We start from the raw sequence: 26,377 nt of genomic DNA, 5'->3' as shown, positions 1-26,377 counted from the left end.
TTCCCAGTCTGGCTCGCCTGCTCCCTCTTCCCCACTCTGCTCTTCCCGACAGAGGGCCAAGCCACCCTGTCGCCCTCAGAAGGTCCAACCTTCGGCCTAACACTGATCTCCTGCCTAATTTTTTCCACTGCCTCCCCAAGCCTCTTAACCTCCTCCTTCAATTCAAAGATGAGAACTTCGTTCGCACTTTTCCCCTCACTTAGCTTTCTGATTTCCTCTCGCAATTCTCGGTGCTCAAGAGAAAGAACTAAATTCTCGCTCTTGAGCCTACACACCATACACTCAGAAAAGTCAACGACCTTCCTGTCGTGCCCACACATCTCACACACAACAAACTCTCCCAATCCCACCTCAACACTCTCTTTCACGCACTCAATCACACTCTGATATACCTCAGTAGCTACCGCCATACTAATTTACAATATGTTAACTCACAAACAAATAAAAATACTAGGTGACGGCGGGGTGGGGGAACCGCGGTGGTGGGAGGGCCTAAGTGAGGTCAACTAATCCTCTTTCAAGGTCAACTTGACGGTTACAAGCCTAGTCTCCTCGCTCTACAAAAATACTTTTAACTCACAAACACTGATTCTAACCACTATTTCACTCTAATCTAACACTTGCAGTACACACTTTCACTTCACTAACACTCAAAAGCACCACACACAGACACCAAGCACAAACACCACTCGCTAACTATAAAAACCACAGCCAGAAACGGAGCGCACACACAACACGTCCACTCGCCACCACAGCTACTCTTCCTAGAGTATAGGTTGTCCTATAGTATGATGGCCTTATGTAGGACCCGAGAGGAGGCAATAGACATCTGCCAAAACGTAATTAACAATGAGGTGTTGACCTGAATAGCATTGTCCTTGTCTGGAATAAAAGGTAACAAATCTAGGTTATGGAATGTTCTCAAATAGTCAAATTTAAACTTAACCTTGGAAAGTGGTCGCACCGGGAGGGTTGTGACGGATCAGCTCCTCTCCCTGCTAACTCTGTCCCTGGCACACTCTGTCACCCTCCTGAGCAAGGTATTACATGAGGGGAGAATATTTTGCAGCGAATGCGGAAAACTAATCTCCAGTTGTTTCCTCCAGGACAGAGAAGAGACGTTAGAATTAAGCGAAACACAGCGAGATCAAACATATATCCCTCTAGGCATTTCCAACATTTTACTACAGTCATCCCTTAAAACTGTCATCGAATGCTTACACTCCTATGCACTACGAGCGAAAACATATTTATTTCCGGGATTTGTAGCATGGAATAACATTTTTATGGATATACAAACCAGTAAAACTATAAAATTTCCGACATTTGGTTAATACTGTCTCTTGGCTGAGTAATGAGGGGCGTGTGAGGTTGTGGGTGTGAGCACGAAAGATTCGGGAGTCGGGACCAGTAACCAGTGGTGGCTTGTCTGGGAAGGAGTGCATCATAGGACCCTTGTATTGTTGCACCCACGCGTCACAGTCATGGTATGGCCTGCTTACTCACTACACCTCCCACCCCTGACTCACCCACGAGCACAGCTAAGTGGAAATGGGAATTACTAGAGGGCCTGAAGGGAAGTGTGCCTCCCGGACCGGTCTTGCTGGGGGCAGACTACCTGGAGTGGGAGTATCGCCGCCTCCCATGTGTCGATACTCATTGGCTCTCTCAGTCTTGATGTCAGAGGCATTTCCTGTGTGTCGTTGAGTGGTGAGGGGTGAGGCCTGGTTGGGGTGAATCTTAGGAACATGGAGGGAGTCTAAACTGCCAGGCTCTTGGTGGGCGGCTAGGGACGCGACCTCAAGGCACTGATGAAAGCCTCGCCTCTGTGCGTGTTGAGACAGACCGTATCAGCAGAGGGGATGTTTTGGGAGGATATTGCAATGTTTTAAATCTTAGGATGTAACCCTAGCCTTATAATCTTCAGAAACTGTGTGTGTGTATATTTATCAATAAAGATGGGGACATAATGTATTTTTTAAGATGGGTGATGTAGTGTTTCCCTTTGGTCTCCACCAGGCTCACACAATTCTTCTGGTGCAGCCGGGACCCAAGCCTGAGACAAGGACATTTTCTGACTATGAGAGCGTCAACGAGTGTATGGAAGGTTGGTTGTGGATAAGGGTCCTGTGTGAGGTGACATTCTGTTTCTTCTCATGTTACAAAGTGCTTCTTGATTTATGTTGTGTGTCTGATGTTTCAGGTTTAATTTACTTTTATGTGTGGTAAATGCTGAATTAGTTCGTGAATTTGAAAGAAAGTTAGATTAAATATGGATAGATGAAAGACAAAGAATTGATTACTTTGCAAAAAGGAAACCTTGATCACAGGTTTGACCACATGACCATAAGATCCACAATGTGTAACTCAGAGCTGGGGTCACAGGCTTGAATTGGCCTCTTCCAGGAGTCGTCTGTGAGTTTTATGTAATTTTGTAGAAGCCAAAGTTGTCCTTTCCTTGGTCAAATTTTGTTAAACCTACTTTGATTAGTATCTACCAATTAATCATTCATTTGTAATCATAATGTATTTTCATTGTTATTGACATAGTTGTATTTAGACTTCTCTTGAGCAAGAAATATTAAGATCAGTTTCTACTGTGACACAATGAATATGGTAATGGGCTTCCTTCATTTCCAGCAGGAGCCATAATAGTAAGTTTTTGGTATGAGAGTGTTGGAATGGCCTTTTGTTCATGTCCCCAAGCAGGTGTGTGTAAGATCTATGAGGAGCACCTCAAGCGCATGAACCCCAACACACCGAGCATCACCTACGACATCTCACAGCTCTTTGATTTCATTGACCAGCTGGCGGACCTCTCCTGCTTAGTGTGAGTGGCTATTGTCTTTGGCAGGGAAGTGCTTGAGGCTCATGGCTCTCAAAAACATAAGAATATTAAGTGGCATCCACACTGAGGGTCGTGCTGCACTACACCGCGCGACACAAGCAAATCTGGCAAGGAAGCATTTGAAGGGCAGTGCAGCATTGCAAAACCAGTTGAATCTGATAAGAAGGCAGGATCTGGTCCAGCTCTCCCATACTGCTTTGCTCATCATGTCTGGAAACATTGAGTGTGCAACTCACATATTATTATAATCTTCCTTTCTTTCAACTTTGTGAAAGCTGCACCCACAATGCACCACAAAAGTGCCTTTTGAGCTAAGTTGGCCGTGGTGGCATCCACGCGCACTCTTCCATTGACAGTTCAAATGTCACTAGCCAATGGCCATAAAAACAGAAGCTGCAAGAGGCCACCAAGCCTACACCTAGCAGTCTCTGTATTAGCATACCTACCTATTGCCACCTATCATCCCCATCCATATACTATGTCTAATTTCCTTTTAGAGATCCTTATTGACTCAGCACTAACAATGTGATTAGTGAGTCCATTCATCAGCCACTATTAGATTCAGTTCCTTCTCATATCTTTCTTAAACATAAATTTTTTCAAGTTTGAGCTTGATATTTCTGGTTCCATGCTAGCTACTGTGTTTATGTTTCCTATACCTCTGCGTCAAGGCAAAAGTGCATAGTGCAGGGTCATCACCCTGGGCAATGCCACCATTCACATCCTAGTAGTGTGGACACCCCCCCATCCATGTGAGTCTGAGGAATGACGTGCAACACACCCCTAGTGTGGATGCTGCTTGAGGGAGGCTTCAAGAAGCCTTTCAGGCATACATGTGGCAGTCCCTGGGTCTTACTTCACTTCATAAATAAACTTTTTTTTTTTTTTTTTTTTTTTTTTAGATAGTATTAATGTAGAGGAGCTCACAGCTCTTTGCTGTGAAGCTTTCATGACTTTATAATGTAGTACATCTGTGGTCTCTTCAGAGGAAAGGACAAGAAGACAATGGTGAATTATTATTTCTATTATAATAATTATTATTATTATTATTATTATTATTATTATTATTATTATTATTACTATTATTATTTTGTAGGTGGGGCAGTGGCCAAGGGCAACAAAATATGGTTATAAAAAAGAGACCACTGAAGTTCTGGTCCCTATACGTACAGTGAAGTGCTCATCAAAAGTAAAGGAGTATCGAACTCAAAAAAACTTCAATGCAGAATTGGTTCATGCTAGAGTTGTACAAGAATTTTCAAGCCAAGTCGGGTTAGAATATATGTGGAGATGGACAGTATGGGCTCTTCTGCATGTCAGTAGTATTTAAGCAGTTGTGCTCACAGTCTTGGCTGTTTCTTTTACCCAAGCTTCCAGACTAAGACATTGGTGTTGTCTGCAGGTACCAGAAGAGCACCAACACCTATGCACCTTACAACAAAGATTGGATAAAGGAAAAGATCTATATTCTGCTACGACGTCAGGCTGCCAAGGCTAACTAAGAGAAGGAATGCTGCTGCCAGGGCCCTGCAAAGCACCTGGGAGCCTTTGGGGGGGATTGGCCTTCCTTGCTCCATCAAATTCTTCATGTTTTGTGTTGGGAGCAATCTTCAAGCTGTCCACCAATCTCCCAGCACTGCAACACTCACTCGCTGCTTCTAGACCTTGTACCTGGAAGTCACTAAAATGTACCTTGTATCCTTGAGGCTGTGGTGGCATCACGTCTGGTGCACCATTCTGACATTTTGTATCTCCAGATTCTGAATAACAAGTTTATGAATTAACAGGGTGGAATGAGTCAAGTTAAAAACAGGAATTTATTAGAATATGTGCAGAAACTAATTTTGAAGTGATTAAAATGTTAGCAAAATGAAGAGGGTAGGTTTGGACTCAGAGGATTTGTACTCCCATATATGTGTAACTTCTAAACAGTGTCAGCAGATGCATCAGACTCACTTGCAGCACCCACACTCTGTCATACAAGCAGATGCCTTTCCAAAGAAGAGCTGTCCAGCCTTTTATGTACAGTGCATTGTTTCTTGAGGTTATACTCAGGCACAATTATGCAGATTAGATTTTGGCAGTATTACATGATAAATGAAATTCCAGGTACACATATCAGTGGTGTTTCCAGAGGGATTCTTACACTGGTAGTTGGGAGAAAGCCTGTGGAATAAAACAAAAATTCCAGGCACATAGATCAATTGTGTTTCCTGCAGCAGATCCCAATCCTTTAGTAGTTGGGAGAATGCCTGTGGCAGCAGTAAACATGGTAATTTCCAGTTGTTTCTGGGAAGAACAGTACAAATCCACTGGCAAGGCAAGTGATAGCTGGTGATAGTGGGAGCATCACATCCTGACTGTCACGTGCCACTGGGGCGGGAAAGACGGGTACAGTGCCTGCCTCACCCGCCTCTCCCTCTTCACACTTTCCTATCAACAGTCTCTCTTCAAGTAGGTGGTGTTGGTTGCTAAACCCTTGTAGCAGATTATTGGAGGCCTAGTTATTGGCATGTTCAAGATGTCTCTGAAGCTGGAGAAGCTTTGGATGTATCTTTCAGGTGTCTTTTTCTTTTCCTGCTTGATGCCAGACTCAAAGCAGATTTATACCATTTAGTCATGTCTCCTGGTGTGTTCATGATCTTAATGCACTGTAGACTAAGGAAAATTACTTTAAAAATGATGTGCAACAGTTTATAAAAAAAAAAAGCGTAGCTATGGTTTATGCAGTTATTTTGGTGTCAAAGGAAATTCTTAAGTTGGAATAATAAAAACATTTTCATTTGCTAAAGGGTTTATTTTCAGTGAAGCAAGCCTTTCTTAAGCATCCACAGAGCATCACAATAATCAAACTTTATTTGGATTTTTCCATGTCTATGTATTTAGCATTCTTAATAAAAAAAAAGTACACCAATCTTCATTACAGGCTTTGAAATACAAATTTTCCTGATTAGTAATTAAGTCCATTATGAAACTCCTGAGCACAAGACTTGGTGTGGCAGTGTGGGTCACCCATGCAGGGAGAAGTGCCAGCCAGAGTTATAGGAAGCCACACCGTGCTGCCTCAGCCACGCCGACAACCTACATCTCTGGTGTCCATGCATTTTGACTCACTCTGGCCTAAATGCATAAACTACCAATGTCTGCAATTGACAAGTTCTTACAAGCATTGACACTTGAAAGCTTTATTGATGTGATTGGTTACTTTATCAATGTGGCCAAAGTGCAGTGGTGTTTCTCATTGTCTCCAAAAATGACTCCTCTCTGCAAGGCTGCAATCAGTTTGTAAGGGTGGGTGTGAACAGTGGGAGAAACAGCAACATTATAATAAACCCATGCAACACAAAATACACATCATAGACTGCCAAGCTGACACCAAGTACACTCATGGAGGCAAATGTCAATCCTGTTGTGGGTGATGCAATATTCTTAGACACAAAACTGAGCCTTATCTTCCTTCGCTGAACAAGATCATTGCATCTGACACTAATAATCCCACATTCATGTGTGGAGAGCACTGCTGGCCCATCACAGCATCAGTCCATAATGTGATTGCATAGTGTGCAACCAACAACTGCCATCACCCAAAAATGATCACTCATTGTTATTGGAGACACTGACACTGAAGATGACTCAAATACTTGAGATTCATACATTTTGTCTATTGCTGTCATAATTATTTCATTCATCAATTCCATTATAATTTAAAATACCATATATTAATCTTTTATTTCCTATACACTTGGAAAGGCAACTTAGAGTAATGCAGGCAGATGTTTGCAAACTCTTCATCCACTAATTTACTTTCACAAAATGCAAAGAGCAGAAGTAAACCTCTTAATCTTGCTCATGTACTTTATTGTTTTATTTATTTTTTATTTTCTTTCAGACTTTATGGCCTATCATTCAATATCTTAAAATTGGAAAAAAACATGTCTTTTGCCACACTGTTTCCTTTTCCTGGATGCCATCTTTCTTGTGGAGAAAAATTTGGATTGTATAAAAAATACATATATTTTTGCTACAAGCTACCTACCCACACTACCTGCATAATGTTCAGTCTTTTGCTGTGTTTAAATGATCAACAGTTAAAGCTAAACAAAGCCACAGGAAGTGTTGCTGTTGTTGCTGTGCCCAAGACACTAAAGAACAAGAATCAGTCTTGGGACTTGCAGCAAATATCATGGACTAGCCTTGTGGTGGTGCTGAAGCAACACATCTCCAGTAAAGACAGTTATTGCATCATATATATTATGGAGGGAAGTTTTAGAAAGGTTACACCTACAATTCCTTGAGTGCAGATATGGCCTTGCATGTTTCTGTAATGAGACCTGCCAAGTTTTGTGCTTCGTGGGTGCTAGTGGTAGCACTCAGCTGCTCTGTCGCCCACGCCAGCTTGTCCCGCAGTGCAGCCACCGCCTCTGCTGCATTCTCTGACAGGTCAGTGCCATGAACTGTTAACCTGTTAGGTGGTACAGCAAAAACATAATTAAATATTGACTATTACATCCTCATGTTTCTCATTATACCAGATGTTTTTATGCAAATGCTACATTTTTGCATAGGTTAATGCATCTTGCCTCAATGAGAAATCCATGAAAAGTGGGGATTTAAGTCTTACGTTTTCTTGCACATTGTTTCTGGCAGCCATTAGTGGTTGTGGTGGAGGTGGCAATGCACTGGGTTGAAGCAGGCACCTGGCAGAATGAGGCAGAGGGTGAAGGAGACGTGGCGGAAGTGTGGGCCTGATCTTCACCACCGTGTCTGTGTTGGATCTCTTGGACAGTCCTCCGGGCAGCCTCCTCACTCACAGCTGGTGGAAAATTGTACAAATGCCCGATCTTTCACAGTGATTACAAAGTAGTATATATTGAAAGTGGTGCATATAATTATATCAATGTGTATAAACCATGAGACATATTTGGCCAGCAGTGGTTCCTGTACATATAAGTGCAAGGCTCCTTACCAGGATTATCTTTCTTTGTATCTGCATCAACCTCCAGACAGCCAATGCAGTACTTGTTCTTGAGACGGTCCTCCATCAGTACACACTGTAACAAAGCAGCCTGTTGAGCCTTCATGCCTTTGCTTCACCTCACTAGCAGTATTGTATAAAAAGCTACAGTGTAGTATTAGTACACTCAGCTACAATTATCATCATAACATTCTCCACTCATTATCTTCTGAACAGCATCCCACTACTCACATCACAGACAGCACAGGTGACAGCCAACATCTTGTACCCCTTAAGCAGGTACTGGCCCATGATGGAGGAAATCTTGTTGTTCCTCTCCCGCCGCGCCTCAATCACCTTCAGCTCAGACTCTGAGGGCGGCTGCCATGAGAAGTCATCCTCCACTCGGGCCATGGCGCTCTCCTGTCTGTCCTGCAGTGTTTAATAATGTGTCTTGATTTTGTGGTCCATTAACTTCTACTTCTTGTCATGGTGAGTACACTACCTTTTTTTTTTATGTAGAGGGAAAGATTGGCCAAGGGCAGTTTACATTAATTCAGTTCACTAATCTCACTGTTCCTTGTGTAGATCATTAAATAAAAAAGAATATCATATGTTGGCTACAAATCAAGTCTGTGCCTGGGAGTACATAGACTGAGGTTACTCCCATGATACTCTAACCGTATGTCTGTCAAGCTCTATCAGTGAGCAGACTGAGTATTGAGTCATGAATTTAGTTTTACCACTGATTTTATGGTATCAACAGGCCACTAGTGCTTCAAACACATTCATCTCAGCCTCTACCCGGCCAAAACCAACACGTTTGTCTCCTCCTAAGAGCAGATGACTATTGAGTTATGAGTATTGAGTCATGAGTAGAACATTGTTGTCTCTGGTTTTATGGTATTAGCTGGCCACTAATGCTTCAAACACTGTATTAACAGCCTCTACCCTGCAAAAACCAACACGTTTGTCTCTTCCTGTAAGCAGAATGAGTATTGAATTATGAGTCATGAGTAGAATATCGCTGCCTCTGGTTTTAGGGTATCAGTTGGTCACTAATGCTTCAAACACAGTATTAACAGCCTCCACCCGGAAGTGAATGGTGGGAATAGACAACACACTATCTGACCCTAAGACTCACATGCACCACACAAATAGTCTTTCTCAGCCTCTCCGACGGCAGCGTGTTGTGGTGGTGGTGGTGATGGTGGTGGTGCAGGGACTCGCCGAACCTGTCCTCTATATTACTGCCTGAATAACCCTACCAGCTCTTATTATGTCATGTTTACCCTCACATTATTCTTATTCTGCATTGCATTATGAGATGTAGAGATTGGTTTCACTGTAGATTGGAATTCAAGATAAATTATTGCCGCGTAATAATGCTACAATATACTGTCAGGTGTTTTTGGGTGTTAAATACATTTCTGTGTCTTTTGATATATTTTGCCAAGTTTCAAGGACAAGTTATCGAGATTTTCTGTAACGCTATTGCCTAAAAAACCGACTTGCATTGTTCATCTTCTGGTAAATTCGGCAAGAAAAAAGTTTGGAATATTGTGTGTATAGAAGCATCTGTCCTGGCCCATAAGCACTGTGACATTTGCCATCGAAATATCAAAATAGAACAAGAAGTGAGAAAGAGACGAGTGGAGTGGAGTGGTGGAGAGAACGCGGGGCATCTAAGAACTGAGAAGCGACTGCAGCATTCCTTCCTTCCCGCACAGACTGGCTGGCCGCTCCACTCACTACTCACCATGACAGCCGCCCTTTTCCCAATCTCTGAAGCAGAAACTGAAGCTTGCATGTCTTTCCTGTGCTGAGCGGCGGTGTGCATGTGTTAAGGAGGTGAGTGAGAGGCATTCCCTAGGGTGGGTTTGGGGGTGACAGCGGCGGGAAGGCAAGAGGTAGTCTTGGCCCGTCTTAGCCGCGGCGTGTCGCCATGTTTACCCCGCCACCAGCACGCCCGCGCCCCCGCACACACGCCCGCACGGCCTTCTACACACCACCATGCTATCACCATTTACTAGATGCGCCCCTTTGACTGGAATGATAGGTTGTGAGGGTGTGTGGTGTGTGAGGAGGTGTGTGACTCCAAGGGTCTATGTTGGGGGCTGGCCACGGCCGCCCTCAGGCCCCGGCACAAGTAAGGCTTAACCTCCTTCATTCTTACCCACACTCATGACTTACATAAAGCTTGCAAGTGGATGTGTGGCTCTAGTTTATGTTGAAGTAACGTTACTGTGTTTATCGGAGGGCTAGTTTAGCTTATCAGAGTTCCCAGATTTGGTATAATTGTTAAACTGGCACATTTCAGAGGTGGTTGGCATGTTGTATATTTAGATCACACCGCCCCGCTGATAGGATGAAATTATACAAAAGTAAGTAAGTAAGTAAGTAGTGCACTGCAGAACACTCCATAACCTTCCTTAATTTTCTGGAGCACAATTTTATAACGGAGGAAGGTGCATTGTGGGTGTGTACAGTCACTTGTGAGCTTCTGTAAGCCATGAGTGACTTCAAGAGCTGGAACGGATGCCAGCTGCACATATCAGATTTTGATGAAAATATTCCATTGGCCACCAGTCCAGTAGTTGGTGTGGGATTGAAAGCCTTTGTATCGGCTCCCACTTTTTGTATGTTTCTTGTTCTTCTATTCTTGGTTTACTTTCTTTTGTCTTTTTTTCAAAATTTTGATTATATATTCTTTTCTTTTTTTCAATTTCATGGCCACATGTAATTCAGTTTGTCTGGTATCTGACTTATACATATCCGGCATGTAGAGAGTTTACTGTAACCATGAATAATATTTCGTACCAATTTATATATATCTTTAAATTGATAGTATTATTATTAATTTTTTTTTTTAAGAACTGTATGCCATATTTACATTGTGTCTTTTCTCTTAGTCACTCCATGCTGACATTTATGTTTCAGTGTGCTGCATCGCGACACCATGTCTATCCCGGCGTTTGGCTGTCCCTTCTGCTCCGCCATCTTTGCAGAGGAGGATCAAATGCTGTGCCATTTCCTGCAGGAGAGCAATGTGAGTGGACCAGCAGCTTGTTCCCCAGCTGGAGCTTCTTGCTGCTTTGTGTGTGATGCTTCCCATGTAGAGTGGAGTGATTGCTGCTTTTGATATATATATATATATATATATATATATATATATATATATATATATATATATATAGAGAGAGAGAGAGAGAGAGAGAGAGAGAGAGAGAGAGAGAGAGAGAGAGATTAAAGATGAATTCCCTTGCATTATTTTTATCTTGTTATATCTGTTTTGATTTTCATCACTGGTGCAGTTTTTATTGAGTGGTGACTAAAGTGTAGCTGTGTTGCAGGAGCAAAGCTGTACTGGGGAGGCAGGCAAGCACAGCAAAGGAACCAGCCAAGACCTCTACAGAATCAACCAAAAGGAGGTTGGTATTGTAGTCATATATTGGTTTTATTTTATTTTACTTCTTTTTCATGTGGAAACTAGATGATGAAGGACATTAATGCGATAGATTGCACATGAGGTTATGCCTTGGACATTTCACCATGCGACATACTTAGAGGCATATACTTCAGCTGCTCAGAATGGGTAATAAGTGTACAAAGCATTCCATTGTGTGCTTCCTCAGACGGTGCAGGTTGAGGTTGGTGACGACCCCAGCAACCCACAGGTAATTGCCCCAGATGGCACTACAGGGACCAACAAGAAGGCCGTCAAGGAGGAGATCATCATTGACTGCCCTGATGAAGACGTCCTGTGTGATGACTCTATGAAGGTACACAAGTATCCTCTTCAGTGCAACTAGTGAAGGTTTAACAGGGAAAGCAGCCTTCAATACCAATGAATGAAAGTTTTAAGTCTTCTTAGATTGTATTTTCTGTAGTACCCTTCTAAGTTTTGGATTATCTGAGTTCTGCAATGCCCGAGTTTCATGCAAAGTCCTGAAGTTTTTACCTTCCTGACTTCAGCTTATTTATCCTTTCTTACATGCTACTGCACTGCTGTGTGCTTGTTCTGATTCCAGGTTTGCTTTCAGGAGGAGTTGGTGTGCACTGCAGAACTGCCGGGCATGGATGAGGAGGAGGAGGAGATAGGGTGTCCCTTGGCCCGCTCAGCCGGTGCCAACATCCGTGTACCACCCATCAAGCGTGCCACCAAGATTGAGTATAAAAAGATGGTGGGGGAATTGGCAGACATGAAGACAGTCAGTCACATTCTGCCAATAAATCAGATGCAGTCTATCTTGCAGTACCTTTCGGTGCATTCTGACATGGTGGTGGAGACAGAGATGGGTAGCTTTGACCTACACAGGATCAGGTACATGGACTTCCTGCACCAGCTGCACCTCAACCGCACCCAGATCCACGAGGAGAATGAGTGGTTTGGGGAGAAGCTGATGATGCCCTTCCAGTGTGAGGAGGGCATTGACATGGAGGCCGTGTACAGGTTCCATGAGGTGATTCAAGACAACAGTTGTTCTGTCAAGGTGGGCTTGCCCTCCTGCACTGCCCTCGTGTCAGACCTGATGGCCCTGCCGTGCGACCGCTGGCTGACGGATGGCCTGCTGGATTGCTTTGCCCATTTGGTGCGACAGGTGGCGCTCTACCCTACCGAGGTGTTCAACGTGACTGAGCTGGCAGATGTGAGCGAGGTGTGTGCCGTGCTGGACCAACGGTACCCAGACCGAGCTGGTCTGCAGGTGATATTCATCTTGCACGTGGGCAAAGCCGATCACGAAGCAGTGCACTCCCCTGATGACCGCCTCTACACTGCCAGCCACTTCTCCTTTGCTCTTTATAGCTTTGATAACAATGAGGTGGTGTATGCCGACACCCTGGGCTGGAGTGTGCCTGAGCCCCTCTACTTCATGATGGACGAATTCATTGCCCACTTTGGCAAGCCTGAGCCAACCTTCTCCTGCTTGCATGATCCTGAGAGCATGGTGAATGGAGAGAGCCATGTGTGCTCTAAGCGGTGTGCTCTGTATCCGGTGGAGCAGGCCGATGCTGCGTACGGTCTGGCAGTGGTGGTGGGGTTCTGTCTTGCTGCAGTGGACAAGGATGCATTTGGGCTCATCACAGCAAAGGCAAAAGATGTGGTGCAACCCAACAAGCTGGATTACCTGCAGGATGTAACACAGTATTCCAAGTTTCTGCGCCTTGTTCTCATCACTTGGCTCATGCAGGGAGACATCAATGTTGCCATGCTGTACCAGGAAGGCTCGTCTCGCCGGGGACCTCGTCTCAGCCTGCGCCGTCGCAAGAAGAAGGTGCCTTTTGGGGCCACCCCAGAGAGCAGCCCTGAACGAGAGGTGCCAGCCGTGAGTGGGGGTCACAGCACGCGAGCCGCAGCATCCAGGGCCTCCACTCCTCCAGAAAGCCTCAATTTTACCAATGTGAGTGACCTCCTTACTAAACCACCAGAAGTGGGCTACCTCAAGAATTACTCTTGCCTACGTGTCCGCTTCTACCTCAAGAATGGCAAAATTGTCACCAAGAGATTCAAATGCAACTTGTCCGGCAAGAAGGATGCCAGAGCCCTCAAGAAGGTGCAGGACTACGTCAACAGGAAGGATGTGTACATCTATCTGAAGCACCAGTCTGGAGTGCTGCCAAAGCACAGGAAGAACTGGCTCAAGAGTAGAAATGAAGCTGTCAATGCCATTCTTCTCAAGGCAGAGCTTGTGACGCAGGGTGCCGGCAGCCTCAGGCTCCGTTGCACCCTCAAGAACGGCGTCACCAAGTCTAAGATATACAATGGAGAGAAGGACGATCCCAAGGTGAGGTCGGACGTGCTGGAGTTCCTGAGCAGCAGGAAGTGTGAGGAGTGGCTGAAGGAGGAGAGGAAGTGGGTGTACCTGGAGGAAGTTAACCCGGGTGTGGACACCAGGATGTACATCGACAGTATTCCCTTCGACGTGAAGAAGAAGTGCATCAAGGTGGACCGACGTGTGAGGCCAGTGAGCGACGCAAGCACTCTGTCAGTGTCGGTGGAGGCCAATCCCAATTGGGGCAAGCTCCACCGCTACGACGAGACATACATCATGAAGGATGAGAAGGTCCGGCCTCGAGACCGCTTCATTGCAGTGACCATGATCCTGCAGTGCGCTTCTCTTACCACTGAATGCCGTAGCGACTGTGGCGTTCCTCTCAAGTCCATCACCACCCACGGCAAGCTGTGCAGCGGCTGTCAGCTCAACCTGGACTCGGGAAGGACTTGCGAGGGTTGCTTCACCACTGACAGCCCTCACTGGTACTCCAGCGACGTTGCCGCCACTCTCTGCAACGCCTGCTACCGTGCCAACGGCCGCCGCAAGACTCAGCGTCGCAAGGACAAGATCCATCACCCGCACCTCAAGTGTAAGTGGAAGCTAAAGTTTGAACTGGATCAAGACCTCAAGACTTGGAAGGTGCACAAGGGTGCTGCCAATGAGTTCTATCACCACAGGGAGCCAGTTGGAGAGAGGAAGAGACCAACATGGGCTGAGCGAGATGTTTGGGACAAGGCGAGGATTCTCTCCAACGCAACAGCACACGAGATATACAGCTCCATGCAGAGAGGAATGCCGCTCCTTCCCTCATCAGATCCCAACAATGCCAGTCAGGCCCTGGGCCAGATAACGCGCAGGTGTAAAAGTATAGACAAAAAGTACCTTCACCTTGCAATGAACTGGAGAAAGGATCCTAACCCCACTTGTTCAGACTGGAGGAAGGCTGAGAAGGTGCTAGAGAATAACTTTGAAAATGTGCTGCACTACCAGCGGGGAGACAAACTACTCAACAGGGACTACCGCATCATCCTGGCCACTGATGCCAACCTACTGGCCCTGCGTGATCTGGGCTGTGAGGTGATTGGCGTGGACTCCAAGGAAGACTTCATGAATGGTTGCTTCAAGACCCTCTTTGTCACCTACTATGACCAAGCGGGCCAGGAGGAGGTGGCAGTGTCGGCTGTGTGTAATAGGGAATCTGAGGAAACCTACAACTTGATGTTCCAGATGATGGCTGCCAACATTCCGTGCAAGGACCCGACCTGCACACACCCAAAAGTTTTGCACATCTACAATGATGAGAACGGCTTCTTCTGGGTGCGACCGTGCTCCTCCAAAGCAGAGTTCCGCCCGCTCGTTCAGCACGAAAACAAGAATGAGTTGCGAAATGCAGTCACACATATGCTCTGGTTTTCTTCCCTATATAACTTCAACACCCTGGAGACTGTGAAAGCACAGATCTCATCCATGGACGGCCTGCAGCTGCTGCAAGTCCCTATAGAGTTTGGCTTTAAATGTGTCCTCCAGGGGTGGAACAATGAGATGAGGAGGAGGCTGGAGCACAGCTACAAGGAGTTTGTGATGAATGTGATACCAGAGCCCTTGGTGACTCACTCTAACAGAGAGTCTTTCATACTCTTCTTGGAGAAACTGTGGTTTGACACTCCTTTCAGTGATAGCTACACATGCCAGGTGATGTTCAGGGTTCCTGCCTCCCACCGTAAGAATGGCCTGCTCTCCATTGAGCATCTGCCGGAGAGGAGAGTGAGGGAGACGGACGAGCCAGACACTGGTGCCAGAAACAAGAGGATGTCCCACTATGTAGTGAAGCTGTTGAACAAGGTGCTTCACCGCGGCATCTTCCAGGAACAGCACTCAGGAGACTCCAGGCTCAGCTTTGATGACCGCAAGGACAGGGAAATTCTTGCCATCCAGAAGGCTTTCAGACTCTCTGAGTTGGGAGGTGTAACATGCCACCAGGGGTGGGAGGAGCATGGCTTTGTCTCAGTCAGTGCTGGGCAGCCTGAGGAGGAGTTTGAAATAGATGAAGAGGAAGATGTTCCTATTCTGACCAGTCCTGCTCACACCAAAAAAATGTTGCAGGTACAGGTGGAGGAAGACAACAGTGACCCAGTGACCCGAGCCAACTCTGTGATGGGCCACCTCAAGGCCCTTGCCCTGAACCTGTACCGTCAAGAAGTGATGTGCTACCTCCCTCCCCGGGTGAAGTGCACCATCACCACCAATGAGCACATCTGTAATGTACACCTCAGGTCCTGCACCTGCTACTTCTTCATTGACAGGGGCCAGAGTGAGCTGTGCCGACACCTGCTGGCGGCACTCATCACCACCCGCCAGCTGGGGGACCTGGAGGGTGTGCTGGCGGAGACTGCCACCTGGTGCCCCAAGGTTCCTGTGCCCCTCAAGTCTTGCATAAGCTTTAACAGGACCATAGCATTGCCTGGCTTCTTAACAAACAAGGTGGAGTGCCTGGAGGGCGTGTCTCGTGTCGCCTCAGAGGTGGACCTTGAGTTAGCAAGGCAAGGACAGATCCTCAAAGTTCTACATGGCTCCCCATCCTCTCCCACCTCCTCCTCCTCCTCCTCCAAGAATGGAAGCTACCGTGCTCAGGATGGCTCCACGGTGGTCAGGAAGTATGCTGTCACTGACCTGGCTGACCCGTACTGCCCCAATATTGAGTTCCCCAAGAGCCTGCGTGGGCGGCGCAGCGGGAAAAGCGTGAAGAAGGGCGTCAAGCGGGGCGTGTTGGAGACGGAGGCAGCAACAGAAGCCGTGGAGGAAGAGACTAAGAAGATGAGGGTTGGAAACAATGAAAGTGAGTGTCAAGAGTTTGGGGAGAACAATGTCTTCTATGTCACCCTTCCTGATGACACAGCTGAGGAATTGCATGAGGTGGGAGGGTCAGAGGAGTCACGAGAGGTGCGTGACGGGGAAGCCAGCATGTACCACGCCAAGGGCTTTCCCTCCATAGTGTGTGGAAAGTGTCTGGATGAAAACAAGGGAAGCCCTCAGCTGTGCTACTCCCCAGCTGAGTTGCAGACCCACATAGAGAAGGAACATCCAGAAAAGACGCTGGTGTGTGCCTTCTGCTACTTCAACAATGTGTCCATGCGCTTTGCGACCATCAGGGAATTCAATGAACACCTGCTGCAGGAACATTAGTCTGTCTGTGTGTGTGTTGGAGACAGACTTCACCTGTGATCATTGCACACAATGGCAGTGTTTTCTATGCAGCCACCCTCTCACTAGACTTCAAATTTTTGTTTATTGTTTGTTTAACCCCTTCAGCATCATGACGCATTTACATATTCACTCTGGTTACTATGTGGTGATTTAATACAGTTTCAGAAATTAATTTGGGGAATAATGATAGTGAAGGTTGTGGCCATTAATCTTCTGACCTCCATAGACCCTAATGTTGATAAAATTATCTAATCATATGCAAATCTCAAGGTAAAATTGTGTCCCAGTACTGAAGGGGTTAAATGGAATCAACATATTGTTTTCAAGAATGAAAAGTTGCTGCCAAGGTTTTTCCATCTGTGAAATGTCTTATGGAGATGTTTCCATAACCTAAAACAAATTAAAATTTTCCTATTTTATTCTTAATATTTATTATTATGTTTGCATATATTCATTAGAGCACTTCATGCTAAAATATGTTGGTTAAAGTGAAGATGCAGCACATGTATACGAAACTAAACATGCTATGACACAGGAGGTTAATTGCAGCCACACTAAAGTACATTATGCAAGTTACTTCAAAGTGACTTGATGCATCATAGTTTGTTTTGCATTTATTTATGTTGTATTGGATATAAATAGAATGTCAGACTTATGGTGTTCCTTGGTGGAATATAGTGGGAAACAGAAAGGGTACAATGCTGTCCATAGGAAGTAAGTACAATCATGCAACATATGTTGCTGTTTATTTTGGAAGAATTGGATGAATGTTAAATAGTATTATCAGTGTGAAGGATTTGTGTAGCTTTGAGAGAATGGAGTGTGGCAAGGAAGGTACTAGCCAGGGATGCCATAGGTGCCAGGGTTGCTGGACCTGTGGTGGGGTAAAAAAAACATCCAGTCTTGATGGAATGTCCATATTGGATCTCAGGACGGTGAAAAGTAAAAATTATTCACAGCTTGAAACGTCATATCATATAGACATGTTCTGTATTGTTTCTCTCTCTGTACTTGATGGAAGGTGATGCTAGGCTGGATACCTACTCACTCATCCATATTCATAGTGTACTGTACACTCTTGATCACTCTCCCATACATCATGACATCACTGTCATTGCTCTGCTTAACTGTGTACTCATCACATCACATGAAGCCATACAATCCCTGTTGTCTGATACTTCTTTGGACATTTCACTCACTCCGGATGGTGATGGGGACTCATTGCTGTTGTCTTAATTCTTAGAGAGAGAGAAAGAGAGAGGGATGTGAGAGGCTCTCAGAATGGTGACTAGTACCCTGAACAGCTCAACTGTGGCAAAGTTTAGTTGTAGAGAGGTGTAGCAGCTGTCGGAGCTGTCTGTCAGTAGTAAAGGAAGATGTTGGGTATTGTTCATGGTGACCAGCCAATCAGAGTGGCTCAGAACTCAAGTTTGAGGTACTCGGCTTTCCATCCCTAACACAGTGCATTGAGTGAGGTGAATGTTAGGAGTCCTTGCCTGTAGTGCACACTGGCCCCACACTGGAGGCATGAAGCATTTATGTAATTTGAGTGAGGTTGACTGGAATGGCTTGTGGAAGGTGATATGGTATAATCATGCATTTTGTCATTGGTAATGCTTAATTGACATTCAGCTGGTGTGAAGGCCTGGATGTTTACTGGCCTAGGGTGAAGATGAAGCTATTTTTGTTAAGATTTCAACCATGCACTTGTAAATTTGTGTATATACATGAATAAAGTATTTCCATTAAGTGGAGTCTGTATAAAGAATGAGTGGAGACATGGATGACATGATATTAACAAGCAATAGTAGGCCACTTTCATTAGACCAGGGTTCTTAAACTTTTAGCTCGTTGACCCCCCAATGAAGTTTCAATTTTTTTATTGACCCCTATCTTTTAATTCAAGGAAAAACACCGATGCCAAAATCAATATGAGTAGTAGTAGTAGTTGTTATTGTAGTAGTAGTAGTAGTAACTATGATGAAAAGGTATCAGTAAAATATGTCGAGGTGTACAAATACATGTAAATTAATCCTCAGTGCAACATACCTTTTATTCTTTCACTGTTGACATTATTAATTAATTACTATCAAGAATTTCTAATAGGAGGATTAGATAGTCCCTTCTACTCCAGCAGTAAACATTTACCGAACACCTCTGATTATTCATCGAGCCCTTGGATGTTTCGATCGACCCCTGGGGTCGATACCGACCACTTTGAGAACCTCTACATTAGACACAAAAAACATCTAACAGCTTCAAAACATATATATATACAACAACCATGAACGTTTCAAAGCTTTCCTAGAAAACACCAACTCCGCTTCATGTAATGGGAAGAAGAGAGTGGTTGGCTCCTCCTTCCCTGCCCCTCCACTTCTCTCTCTCTCTCTCTCTCTCATAACAGTGAATATTGAAGAATTAACCACAGGAACGACCAAGAACATCATATTTGGGTAAAAATCAGGTGCCGTTGGTAAGACTACAGCTGAACACTACAGTACTCATTCCTCGCCATGTGGCTGCGAGGTAAACAAACACACTGAGTGGTGACTGGTGACTGAGTGCCGAGTGCCTGCCTAGATCATCGCTGCCCTTATAACACAACCAACACCACCATGGGCAAGAGGAGGAAGTGAGTAGACTCCAGTAGGAATAATGGTGAAATAGTATGAATGAGCAGACGCCAGCAGGAATAATGGTGAAATATTAGTGAGCAGACTCCAGCAGGAATAATGGTGAAATAGTCAGTGTTTAGGTGTGAGGGATGAGTGGTGACGGTAGGTACTGTGTGATGCAGGACTGGTGGTGGGAAGAGACCTGCTGCTGTGCCCAGAGGAGAGGAAGGCAGACTGGCCAAGGGGTCATCCCTGCTCAACCCAGCCAGCCGAGACTTTGTGTACGATGAGGTGGACCAATTCGAGGAGGACCGTGACCGCCTGTCCCTGTCCAAGGCCCAGGCGCTGATGGCCCGGCCCAGAGCTTCCAAGGTACTCCCCCCCGCTCCCTCCACACGCACACACACTATCCTGCTATGCAGACAGTTGTTTTATCTGTGTAAGGCAGCTCACACTGTCACACACACACACACACACACACACATTCACACTGTCGATCATTTTAAAAGGGAGGTTTCAAGACATTTATATATCCTTTTTTTTTCTTTTTTTTGTTAACTTTTAGACCTTCAAGGGGATTGACAACTAATTTGGCCATTTTTTTTTCATTTTATGCTGCCCTTGGCCAGTTTTCCTCTCTTACATAAATAATACTATAGAATTGTGACTTTGAGTGATGGTGTGTATTAATGAAACCTTCTCAGGAACAAGTTCTGGGCATTGATGTCAGCTCATCTGAGGATGACGATGAGGAGGAGGAAGAGGAAGAGGAGGAAAGTGACCAGGATGCCATGTACATGGAAGATGACATAGTGGAGGAGCAGGAGGAGCGTCTGCCAGATGAGCGTGCCTGGGGTGCCAATAAGTGGCGCTACATTGGCACTGACACCACAGATGAGAAGATTCACAGTAAGTCTTGCCTTGTGAGACGTGTGTTGTTTTGGGCTCAATTTTTACTTTTAATGTAATTTGACAACTTTCCTTTACTTGGTGATCTGCAGCCATTTGTGTCAGTCTGTCTTGGTAATTTTATTAGTGTGTGTGTATCGATGTTTTGATGGCATTCCCAGACACCTCACTCCCTCTGTAGCTGTTCTCACAAGTGTGGCGATGGACATACAACAGAACAGTCCCTGACAGATCTTTGTAAGCAAAAATTCTATATCTGTGAAAGTTTTCCTCTGTGGTTTTTATTTGATATACATTTAAATTTATTCTTTAATCTGATATCTGCTCACCAAATTGTTATGGAAGAAGCTTGTAAATGTAGTGTATTTTAATCATGACATTTCGTATTGCAACTGCATAATTACAGACTGAATTGTTTCTAATAAAAAGGCTTTCAAAAAACACACATAGAAAGCATTTACTTTCCAACACAATGTTGCATGTTGACGGGGTGTGGTGGTGAGGTGGTGCCACAACCTATTTGCTCTTTGACAGAATCGGCACAGGGGCAGGATGAGGAGCTGGAGCGCCTGGAAGAGGAGACAGCCAGGAAGCTGCAGGACCGCATGGCTGCTGAACTGGAACACATGGTGGCTGAGGACCTCCTGCCACAGGTGAGAGACTGTTGGCAAGGGTGGGTGAGACAGAGACTTGTTATCTGTGCAAGGGTGAGGAAACACAAAACAGAGAGAAGGATTGTGTGTTGATATCACTGATGAAGATGGGCATGTTCCTTGTGGATTGATGGTGATGCAAACCTCTGTAGGATAAGGACGATAAGGGGAAGAAGACGCCCGTAGAGTCATCAGTGACAGTGGATTTGTCGGGGCTGTCGCGCACCAAGAAGCTGCAGCTACTGAAGAGGGAGTCCCCAGAGTTTCTTCCCTTGCTGGAGGACCTCAAGGGTAAGTTGTAGTCACCATCTTGGCAGGAATACCAGCAGTGATGAGTGCAACTTTCACAGCACAAACAGCACTGTGTGGGGGAAATACTGGGGAAGTCCTGCCTCTTATTGGTTTGCCCTTTGTTGTATTTTTTTCCTTTGATAAGTGATAGTTAGAAGAGGAGCCTGTCTTGGCCCACCTGTGTTATGCTGAGGCTCCTGAAGAGTGGTACAGTGGTCCTCTAGCCTTTTGTTTCCACCAGGCCATGCAACTGACCATGTGATTGATAATGATAATAATAACAATAATAATAATAATGATAATAATAATAATAATGGTATCTGTGTGTGTGTGTGTGTGTGTGTGTGTGGCCTTCCCCATATAGAATTGGTATAGTATAAGTAGGTAGATAAGCTTGGTGAAGTTGTGAGAGTGTGTGAGGTCAGTGTTTTGTAGTTTAGGAGTGAATGTGAAGCTTTATTTTGTCCACAGAGAAACTGAAGGAGCTGCAGACCTTCCTAGTGCCACTGATGGAGGGTGTGAAGGATGGCCACATCACCTCTGTGGCCCTGTGTCACTACCTCACCACCAAGTACCGCCTCGTTTTGAAGTGAGTGTGTGACACCAGTGTAGTGCCTTCTAGCTCGAAGCCTGTTTTTGTGCAAGGGAAGCTGGCCAAGGAAAAAAAATATATAAATAAAAAAACTAAATAAAAAGACTCACTTGATTGCCAGTTCCCTTAAAGAATAATAGAGTTATTCAAAAGTCTGGGGTAAATGTCTACTTACCTGTGTTGTAATGAGCACCTTTCCGGCAGACAGGTGATGATGTGTCTTGTGTGTTTCAGCTATGTGTGTGTGATGGGTGTGTACATGATGACCAAGAGCAGTGTGGGTGTGGTGGGACAGCATCCAGTGCTGGGCCGCCTTGCTCAGTACCGGCAGCTGCTGCAGGTAATACAGCGGGCCACAGACTAGCTCCAGTGTAGCAATAATGTATTATGCACCTTTCCTTTGTCGGGGAGGGTGTAAGTCCTTGATGCAGCAATGTGATGGGTGTATAGAGCAGGTTGAAGCATATTGTAGGAGTTCAGAAGGCTTAACAATGGATACTGTGAAGGATGACATCATCAGCAGTGTGAGATTTTGTCTGTTCTTGCTGGACAAACTTGTTTGACAGTTTTGTTTACTTTCCTAGGAGCTTGTCCCATGTGATGAGAAGCTGAGGCCACAGCTGGAGGACATTCTTCCCAAGGTGAAGGCTGCCAAGGCTACTGCACAAAAGAAGGCCAGGTAAGGCTACCCATCATTTGTTGAATCACTACAAACCAAAGAGAAACAGTCATTAGTTTTCTCTATCTCTGCTTTCCATCCCCTCCACCACTTGTCATTAACTACCTAACAGTATTGAGAAATATGCCATTCTTGTCTGTTTTCATTTGACAATTCCAAATATAGAGAAGTCACAAAGCATCAGATTACATTGGAGCTGATTGTAACATATCCATGTTCCCTGCAGCAGGAAGAAGCCCCGTCAGCTGCAGCTCCTTGTCACCAGGATGAGAGGAGCTCCTGTCAAGAAGAGGAAGGTGTCAGATCTGCTTGAGGACCCTGAGGGAGAGGACGCCAAGTTGAAGAAGAAGAAGGAGGCCCAGCACCTTGTGGCAGCAGAGGCAAGCAGTGACGAGGAGCAGCCCAGCCAGAGTAAGTCAGGTGTGGCTTGTGAAAGGAATGGCCAGAATATTTACCATTTACCACAAACCTTCCTTAATCTCTTTAATACTGTGACACATATTTACCTTGGGATTTGTGTATGATTAGATCATTGTATTGACATTAGGAAGGGTCTATGGAGGTCAGTAGAATTAATGGCCACAGTTTTCACTATTTTAACCCTCACACAAATCTCTGAAGTTGTATAAAATCACCAAATAGGAAGTAGAATAAATATGGAAATGCATCAGGGTACTGAAAGGGTTAATCTCTTCAGTACCAGGATGCATTTTTCACATTCATTCTAGTTACTATTTGGCAATTTTATACAGCTTCAGAAACTTATTGGGAGGCTGAAATAGTGAAGACTGTAGCTATTAATCTTTTGACCTCCATAGACCCTTCCTAATGCAAATGAAATAGTCTCATCACACCCAAAAGAATCAATGTAAAAATGCATCTCGGTACTAATAGGGTCAACTGTAGTAACAAAGTAGGGAATGATGAAAATGAAGCAAAAAATGAGATATGTGACAGTGAAGTGTGTTGTAACGATGCTCCACTTTGTTGTCTTCCTCTCAGAAGAAGCAGGTGAAGGAGAGGTAGGAGAGGAGAGCCTGGATCCAGAGGGGAAGCGTGCCATCACCTACCAGATTGCCAAGAACAAAGGGCTCACTCCCTCTCGCAAAAAGGAACAGCGTAACCCGAGAGTCAAGTACAGGAAGAAGTACAAGAACAAACTGCAGAGGAGGAAGGGACAGGTGTGTGTGTGTGTGTGTGTGTGTGTGTGTGTGTGTGTGTGTGTTGTGTGTGTGCCCGGGTCCTTTCCTTCCCCTTTCATTCACTTACACTCTGGTACTTTTTAGTCTTCCAATACACACACACTCAGTCATTCCACTCATCACTGAGTCTGTGTGACCAGCTAGCCACTCTAGGATAACACACCTCACTCCTTCTGCTACTGTACACGTCATTCTCTCAGCCTTACTACATGACATTTCTAAACTGCTGTTTCCCTGATCCCAACCAAGGCCATTGCTTTCTCCCCAGGTCCGTTTGGTGCGTAAGGAGATCAAACGGTACGAGGGAGAGGTGTCAGGTATCAAGTCCCACACCATCAAGAGTATTAAGATCAAGTAGGTGTAGTGAAGAGGTGCTGTGGCCATGGGAGATGAAAGGCAGCAGGTGTAAACAAGCAGCTGCAGTCACCAAGTCGCCAGTGTTTGAGTGCCTTGTCTCCACTACTTTCAAGAGGTATCACTGGATATTGGTGTCATGTTTTAAGTGTTTCCTTTGTGATTGTAATATTGTGGATGCATGTAGCCAGCTGTGCTATGTGTGAGCTCCTCTTGTGTGGTAGGGTGGTTCATGAGTCTGTTCCTTTCCCTTGTGTGGCTAATGGTGTCAGTAATGTGTGTGTGTGTGTTTCTCTAGACCATCCTTTGTGTGATTGCCTGCCTGGTACACAGACTGACATAAAGATAATTTAGCAACCATTCTGTATCAACAATAGGAAAAGAACTATATGTACAATTGAGAAAGCACTAGTGATGTAAGGAATGGTTATCTTTCTGGCCTTTGAAGATGGTCTGTATTGGAGCCCACAGCGTTTCACAATACAGGTTTATCAGTGCCTGTGTGGTGGCTCAATGCGTGGCACTGAAAACTTGAAGCTGTTATCACTGAGAGGGAGAGAGAAAGGCAGGGCTTACATGTAACACTCAGTTTTCCGGTGATACATTAACCTTCGGGTGAATGAATCATGCATATCAGACACGTGCTGGTGAAGATAATCAAGCACTGACGTCCTTTCAGTATCATGACACGTTTTCCGATTCATTCTGCTTAGTATTTGGTGATTTTATACAGCTTCAGAAACTTGCGTGAGGATTAAAATAGTGAAGACTGGCCATTATTCTTGCTTTGACCGCCATAGACCCTTCCTAATGTAAGTAAAATCGTTTAAATTATAACCAAAACTCATGGTAAAAATGCATCCTGGTACTGAATGGATCAATGTACAGTAAGGCGTGTACTGAAACGGCATTGCATTCCTCTAAGTTTCATCGGAACGTGTGTGCCTCGGATGGACCCTATAGCTAGTACATTAAAGTGTTTCAACGAGTTAATGAGTTTTAACACTATTCTAAACCATTAGTAAGGAAGACACTTATGACAAACTGAGTATACATCCATGGCCTTCGAGGATAACGAAAGATTACCTCCTCGCTAGGCATACACGTTGAAGCGGCCTCAAAATCAAAATTCAAGCGTTTGCGTGATTCTAGAAATCAATAATCACTAATCAAAACCATCAGTGAAGGAAGACACTCATGATAAATTGTGTATACATCCCTGACCTTTGAGGATAACCAAAGATTACCTCCGCGTTTGACATCCACTTAGAAGAGGCCTCGGAGTCACAAGATTTCAGTGTTACGCGTTTCTAGAGAACAGTAATCAAGATTTTAAACCATCGTGAAGGAAAAACACGAATAAAAACCCGATTAACTATCCCTCTGAGAGTAGAGAGATGAGAGACTGAAAATGATGGCGCAAGAGGTTTCAGGCAGCGTAGTAGCAAGGAAAAGAAGGGTGGCGTGGTGTGTTACGTTGAGGACAATATGAGATGGAGAAGGCTGGGGAGTGGGGGTAAAGATTGCAGTCCTTGAGTGAGGAGGAAGGGCAGGAAGTAAATCATATGAAAGCTGGCAAATGTTTATGTATGACCTGTAAATGTGTGAATGCGCATTGGGAGGCGAGGAACGGCAGGGGTCACGGAGGGTATGTGTGTGAGAAGTGTGGGGTTACAGAGGGTACAGTGAGGTATGAAGGAGCATTGTCAGGCTACGTCAGGCAGGGTCCATCAAGGGTTACTTTGCTACAGCCCTGCATTTGTCAAGGATGAAGGATATTGCAGTGTGCGTCATGTACCGTTACGTAACACTTATTGATCCATCACACGTGACTTGCTACCTAACTGTATGGGAGTATTAAAAAAACCCACATCTCTACTGTTTTATTAGTCCTGTTATATGCGTTTTGGTGTGTTTAAGAAGTATTTGAATATATATCAAAAATATTTGGGAGTCATTACTGGAACGCTCGCAGCCCATCCTTAACAAACCTTCCTGTACTGAAATACTGAAACAACCACTAATAGAAACACAATTGCCGGGAAGATAGAGCTAAAAACATACATTCACTCACTATTGGAATAAAAAAGGCACATAGAGGAACATTTCCTTCAACATGTACTGACACACACATAACAAAAACACTAAATAGACCCAGAAAAAAACAAATCAAGACACCATTAGTATTCAGAATTATATTTAACATTATTTGGAATATTTTGAGAAGTGTATTTGACTTAGGAGTATTTTAATGAGGCATAGGGTGGCCAGGAGTGAGTCAAATGAGCAACCGCAG

General features: G+C 44.8%; 4 protein-coding genes across 7 annotated transcripts; 3 read left to right on the top strand and 1 right to left on the bottom strand.

Annotated features, from left to right (window-relative positions):
* Positions 1–1,331: 1,331 nt before the first annotated feature.
* Positions 1,332–5,633, top strand: LOC123501192 (enhancer of rudimentary homolog). 2 transcript variants are annotated; one of them, XM_045249856.1, is made up of 4 exons: positions 1,332–1,487; positions 2,020–2,107; positions 2,710–2,830; positions 4,251–5,633. In XM_045249856.1, exons 1-4 carry the CDS (start codon positions 1,485–1,487, stop codon positions 4,348–4,350), a joined length of 312 nt encoding a protein of 103 aa, XP_045105791.1. In that variant the 5' UTR covers positions 1,332–1,484; the 3' UTR covers positions 4,351–5,633. The 2 variants fall into 2 exon arrangements, with proteins under 2 accessions (XP_045105791.1, XP_045105790.1); XM_045249855.1 differs by having other exon boundaries at positions 2,707–2,830.
* On the bottom strand, positions 5,625–9,700 carry LOC123501458 (protein ZNRD2-like). Its single transcript, XM_045250294.1, has 6 exons — positions 9,562–9,700; positions 8,055–8,234; positions 7,815–7,899; positions 7,470–7,661; positions 7,402–7,423; positions 5,625–7,310 (listed from the first exon to the last, which is right to left on the bottom strand). The coding sequence occupies exons 1-6, from the start codon at positions 9,640–9,642 to the stop codon at positions 7,130–7,132; spliced, it is 741 nt and encodes a 246-aa protein (XP_045106229.1). The 5' UTR covers positions 9,643–9,700; the 3' UTR covers positions 5,625–7,129.
* Positions 9,519–18,532, top strand: LOC123501190. 3 transcript variants are annotated; one of them, XM_045249851.1, is made up of 6 exons: positions 9,768–9,951; positions 10,123–10,186; positions 10,743–10,851; positions 11,156–11,233; positions 11,438–11,584; positions 11,846–18,532. In XM_045249851.1, the coding sequence occupies exons 3-6, from the start codon at positions 10,762–10,764 to the stop codon at positions 16,760–16,762; spliced, it is 5,232 nt and encodes a 1,743-aa protein (XP_045105786.1). In that variant the 5' UTR covers positions 9,768–9,951; positions 10,123–10,186; positions 10,743–10,761; the 3' UTR covers positions 16,763–18,532. The 3 variants fall into 3 exon arrangements, with proteins under 3 accessions (XP_045105781.1, XP_045105785.1, XP_045105786.1); XM_045249846.1 differs by lacking the exons at positions 9,768–9,951; positions 10,123–10,186 and adding an exon at positions 9,519–9,653; XM_045249850.1 differs by lacking the exon at positions 10,123–10,186 and having other exon boundaries at positions 9,758–9,951.
* A 667-nt stretch (positions 18,533–19,199) lies between these two features.
* LOC123501189 (something about silencing protein 10-like) lies at positions 19,200–25,955 on the top strand. The gene is made up of 11 exons (XM_045249845.1): positions 19,200–19,418; positions 19,584–19,773; positions 20,106–20,310; positions 20,845–20,963; positions 21,116–21,254; positions 21,726–21,843; positions 22,081–22,186; positions 22,431–22,525; positions 22,752–22,936; positions 23,528–23,706; positions 23,996–25,955. The coding sequence occupies exons 1-11, from the start codon at positions 19,402–19,404 to the stop codon at positions 24,083–24,085; spliced, it is 1,443 nt and encodes a 480-aa protein (XP_045105780.1). The 5' UTR covers positions 19,200–19,401; the 3' UTR covers positions 24,086–25,955.
* Positions 25,956–26,377: the final 422 nt, after the last annotated feature.

This window comes from Portunus trituberculatus, chromosome 9 (genome assembly GCF_017591435.1).
Source record: "Portunus trituberculatus isolate SZX2019 chromosome 9, ASM1759143v1, whole genome shotgun sequence".
In the NCBI taxonomy this organism is placed as follows: Eukaryota; Metazoa; Arthropoda; class Malacostraca; order Decapoda; family Portunidae; genus Portunus; species Portunus trituberculatus.
This window is presented reverse-complemented; position numbering and strand designations above follow the sequence as displayed.

What these genes read in the sequence shown, in the direction of transcription:
- LOC123501192 (XM_045249855.1), top strand. An exon ending in CGTCAACGAGTGTATGGAAG is followed by an intron (nt 2,108 to 2,706) that starts GTTGGTTGTGGA and finishes CATGTCCCCAAG; the next exon opens with CAGGTGTGTGTAAGATCTAT. An exon ending in GCGGACCTCTCCTGCTTAGT is followed by an intron (nt 2,831 to 4,250) that starts GTGAGTGGCTAT and finishes TGTTGTCTGCAG; the next exon opens with GTACCAGAAGAGCACCAACA.
- LOC123501458 (XM_045250294.1), bottom strand. Translation starts at nt 9,642, where the DNA reads ATGCACACCGCCGCTCAGCACAGGAAAGACATGCAAGCTTCAGTTTCT. An exon ending in GAAACAATGTGCAAGAAAAC is followed by an intron (nt 7,424 to 7,469) that starts GTAAGACTTAAA and finishes CATTGAGGCAAG; the next exon opens with ATGCATTAACCTATGCAAAA. An exon ending in GCATTAACCTATGCAAAAAT is followed by an intron (nt 7,311 to 7,401) that starts GTAGCATTTGCA and finishes ACCACCTAACAG; the next exon opens with GTTAACAGTTCATGGCACTG.
- LOC123501190 (XM_045249846.1), top strand. Translation starts at nt 10,762, where the DNA reads ATGTCTATCCCGGCGTTTGGCTGTCCCTTCTGCTCCGCCATCTTTGCA. An exon ending in ACAGAATCAACCAAAAGGAG is followed by an intron (nt 11,234 to 11,437) that starts GTTGGTATTGTA and finishes GTGCTTCCTCAG; the next exon opens with ACGGTGCAGGTTGAGGTTGG. An exon ending in TGTGTGATGACTCTATGAAG is followed by an intron (nt 11,585 to 11,845) that starts GTACACAAGTAT and finishes GTTTGCTTTCAG; the next exon opens with GAGGAGTTGGTGTGCACTGC.
- LOC123501189 (XM_045249845.1), top strand. An exon ending in CCCGGCCCAGAGCTTCCAAG is followed by an intron (nt 19,774 to 20,105) that starts GTACTCCCCCCC and finishes AAACCTTCTCAG; the next exon opens with GAACAAGTTCTGGGCATTGA. An exon ending in TGCAGAGGAGGAAGGGACAG is followed by an intron (nt 23,707 to 23,995) that starts GTGTGTGTGTGT and finishes CTTTCTCCCCAG; the next exon opens with GTCCGTTTGGTGCGTAAGGA.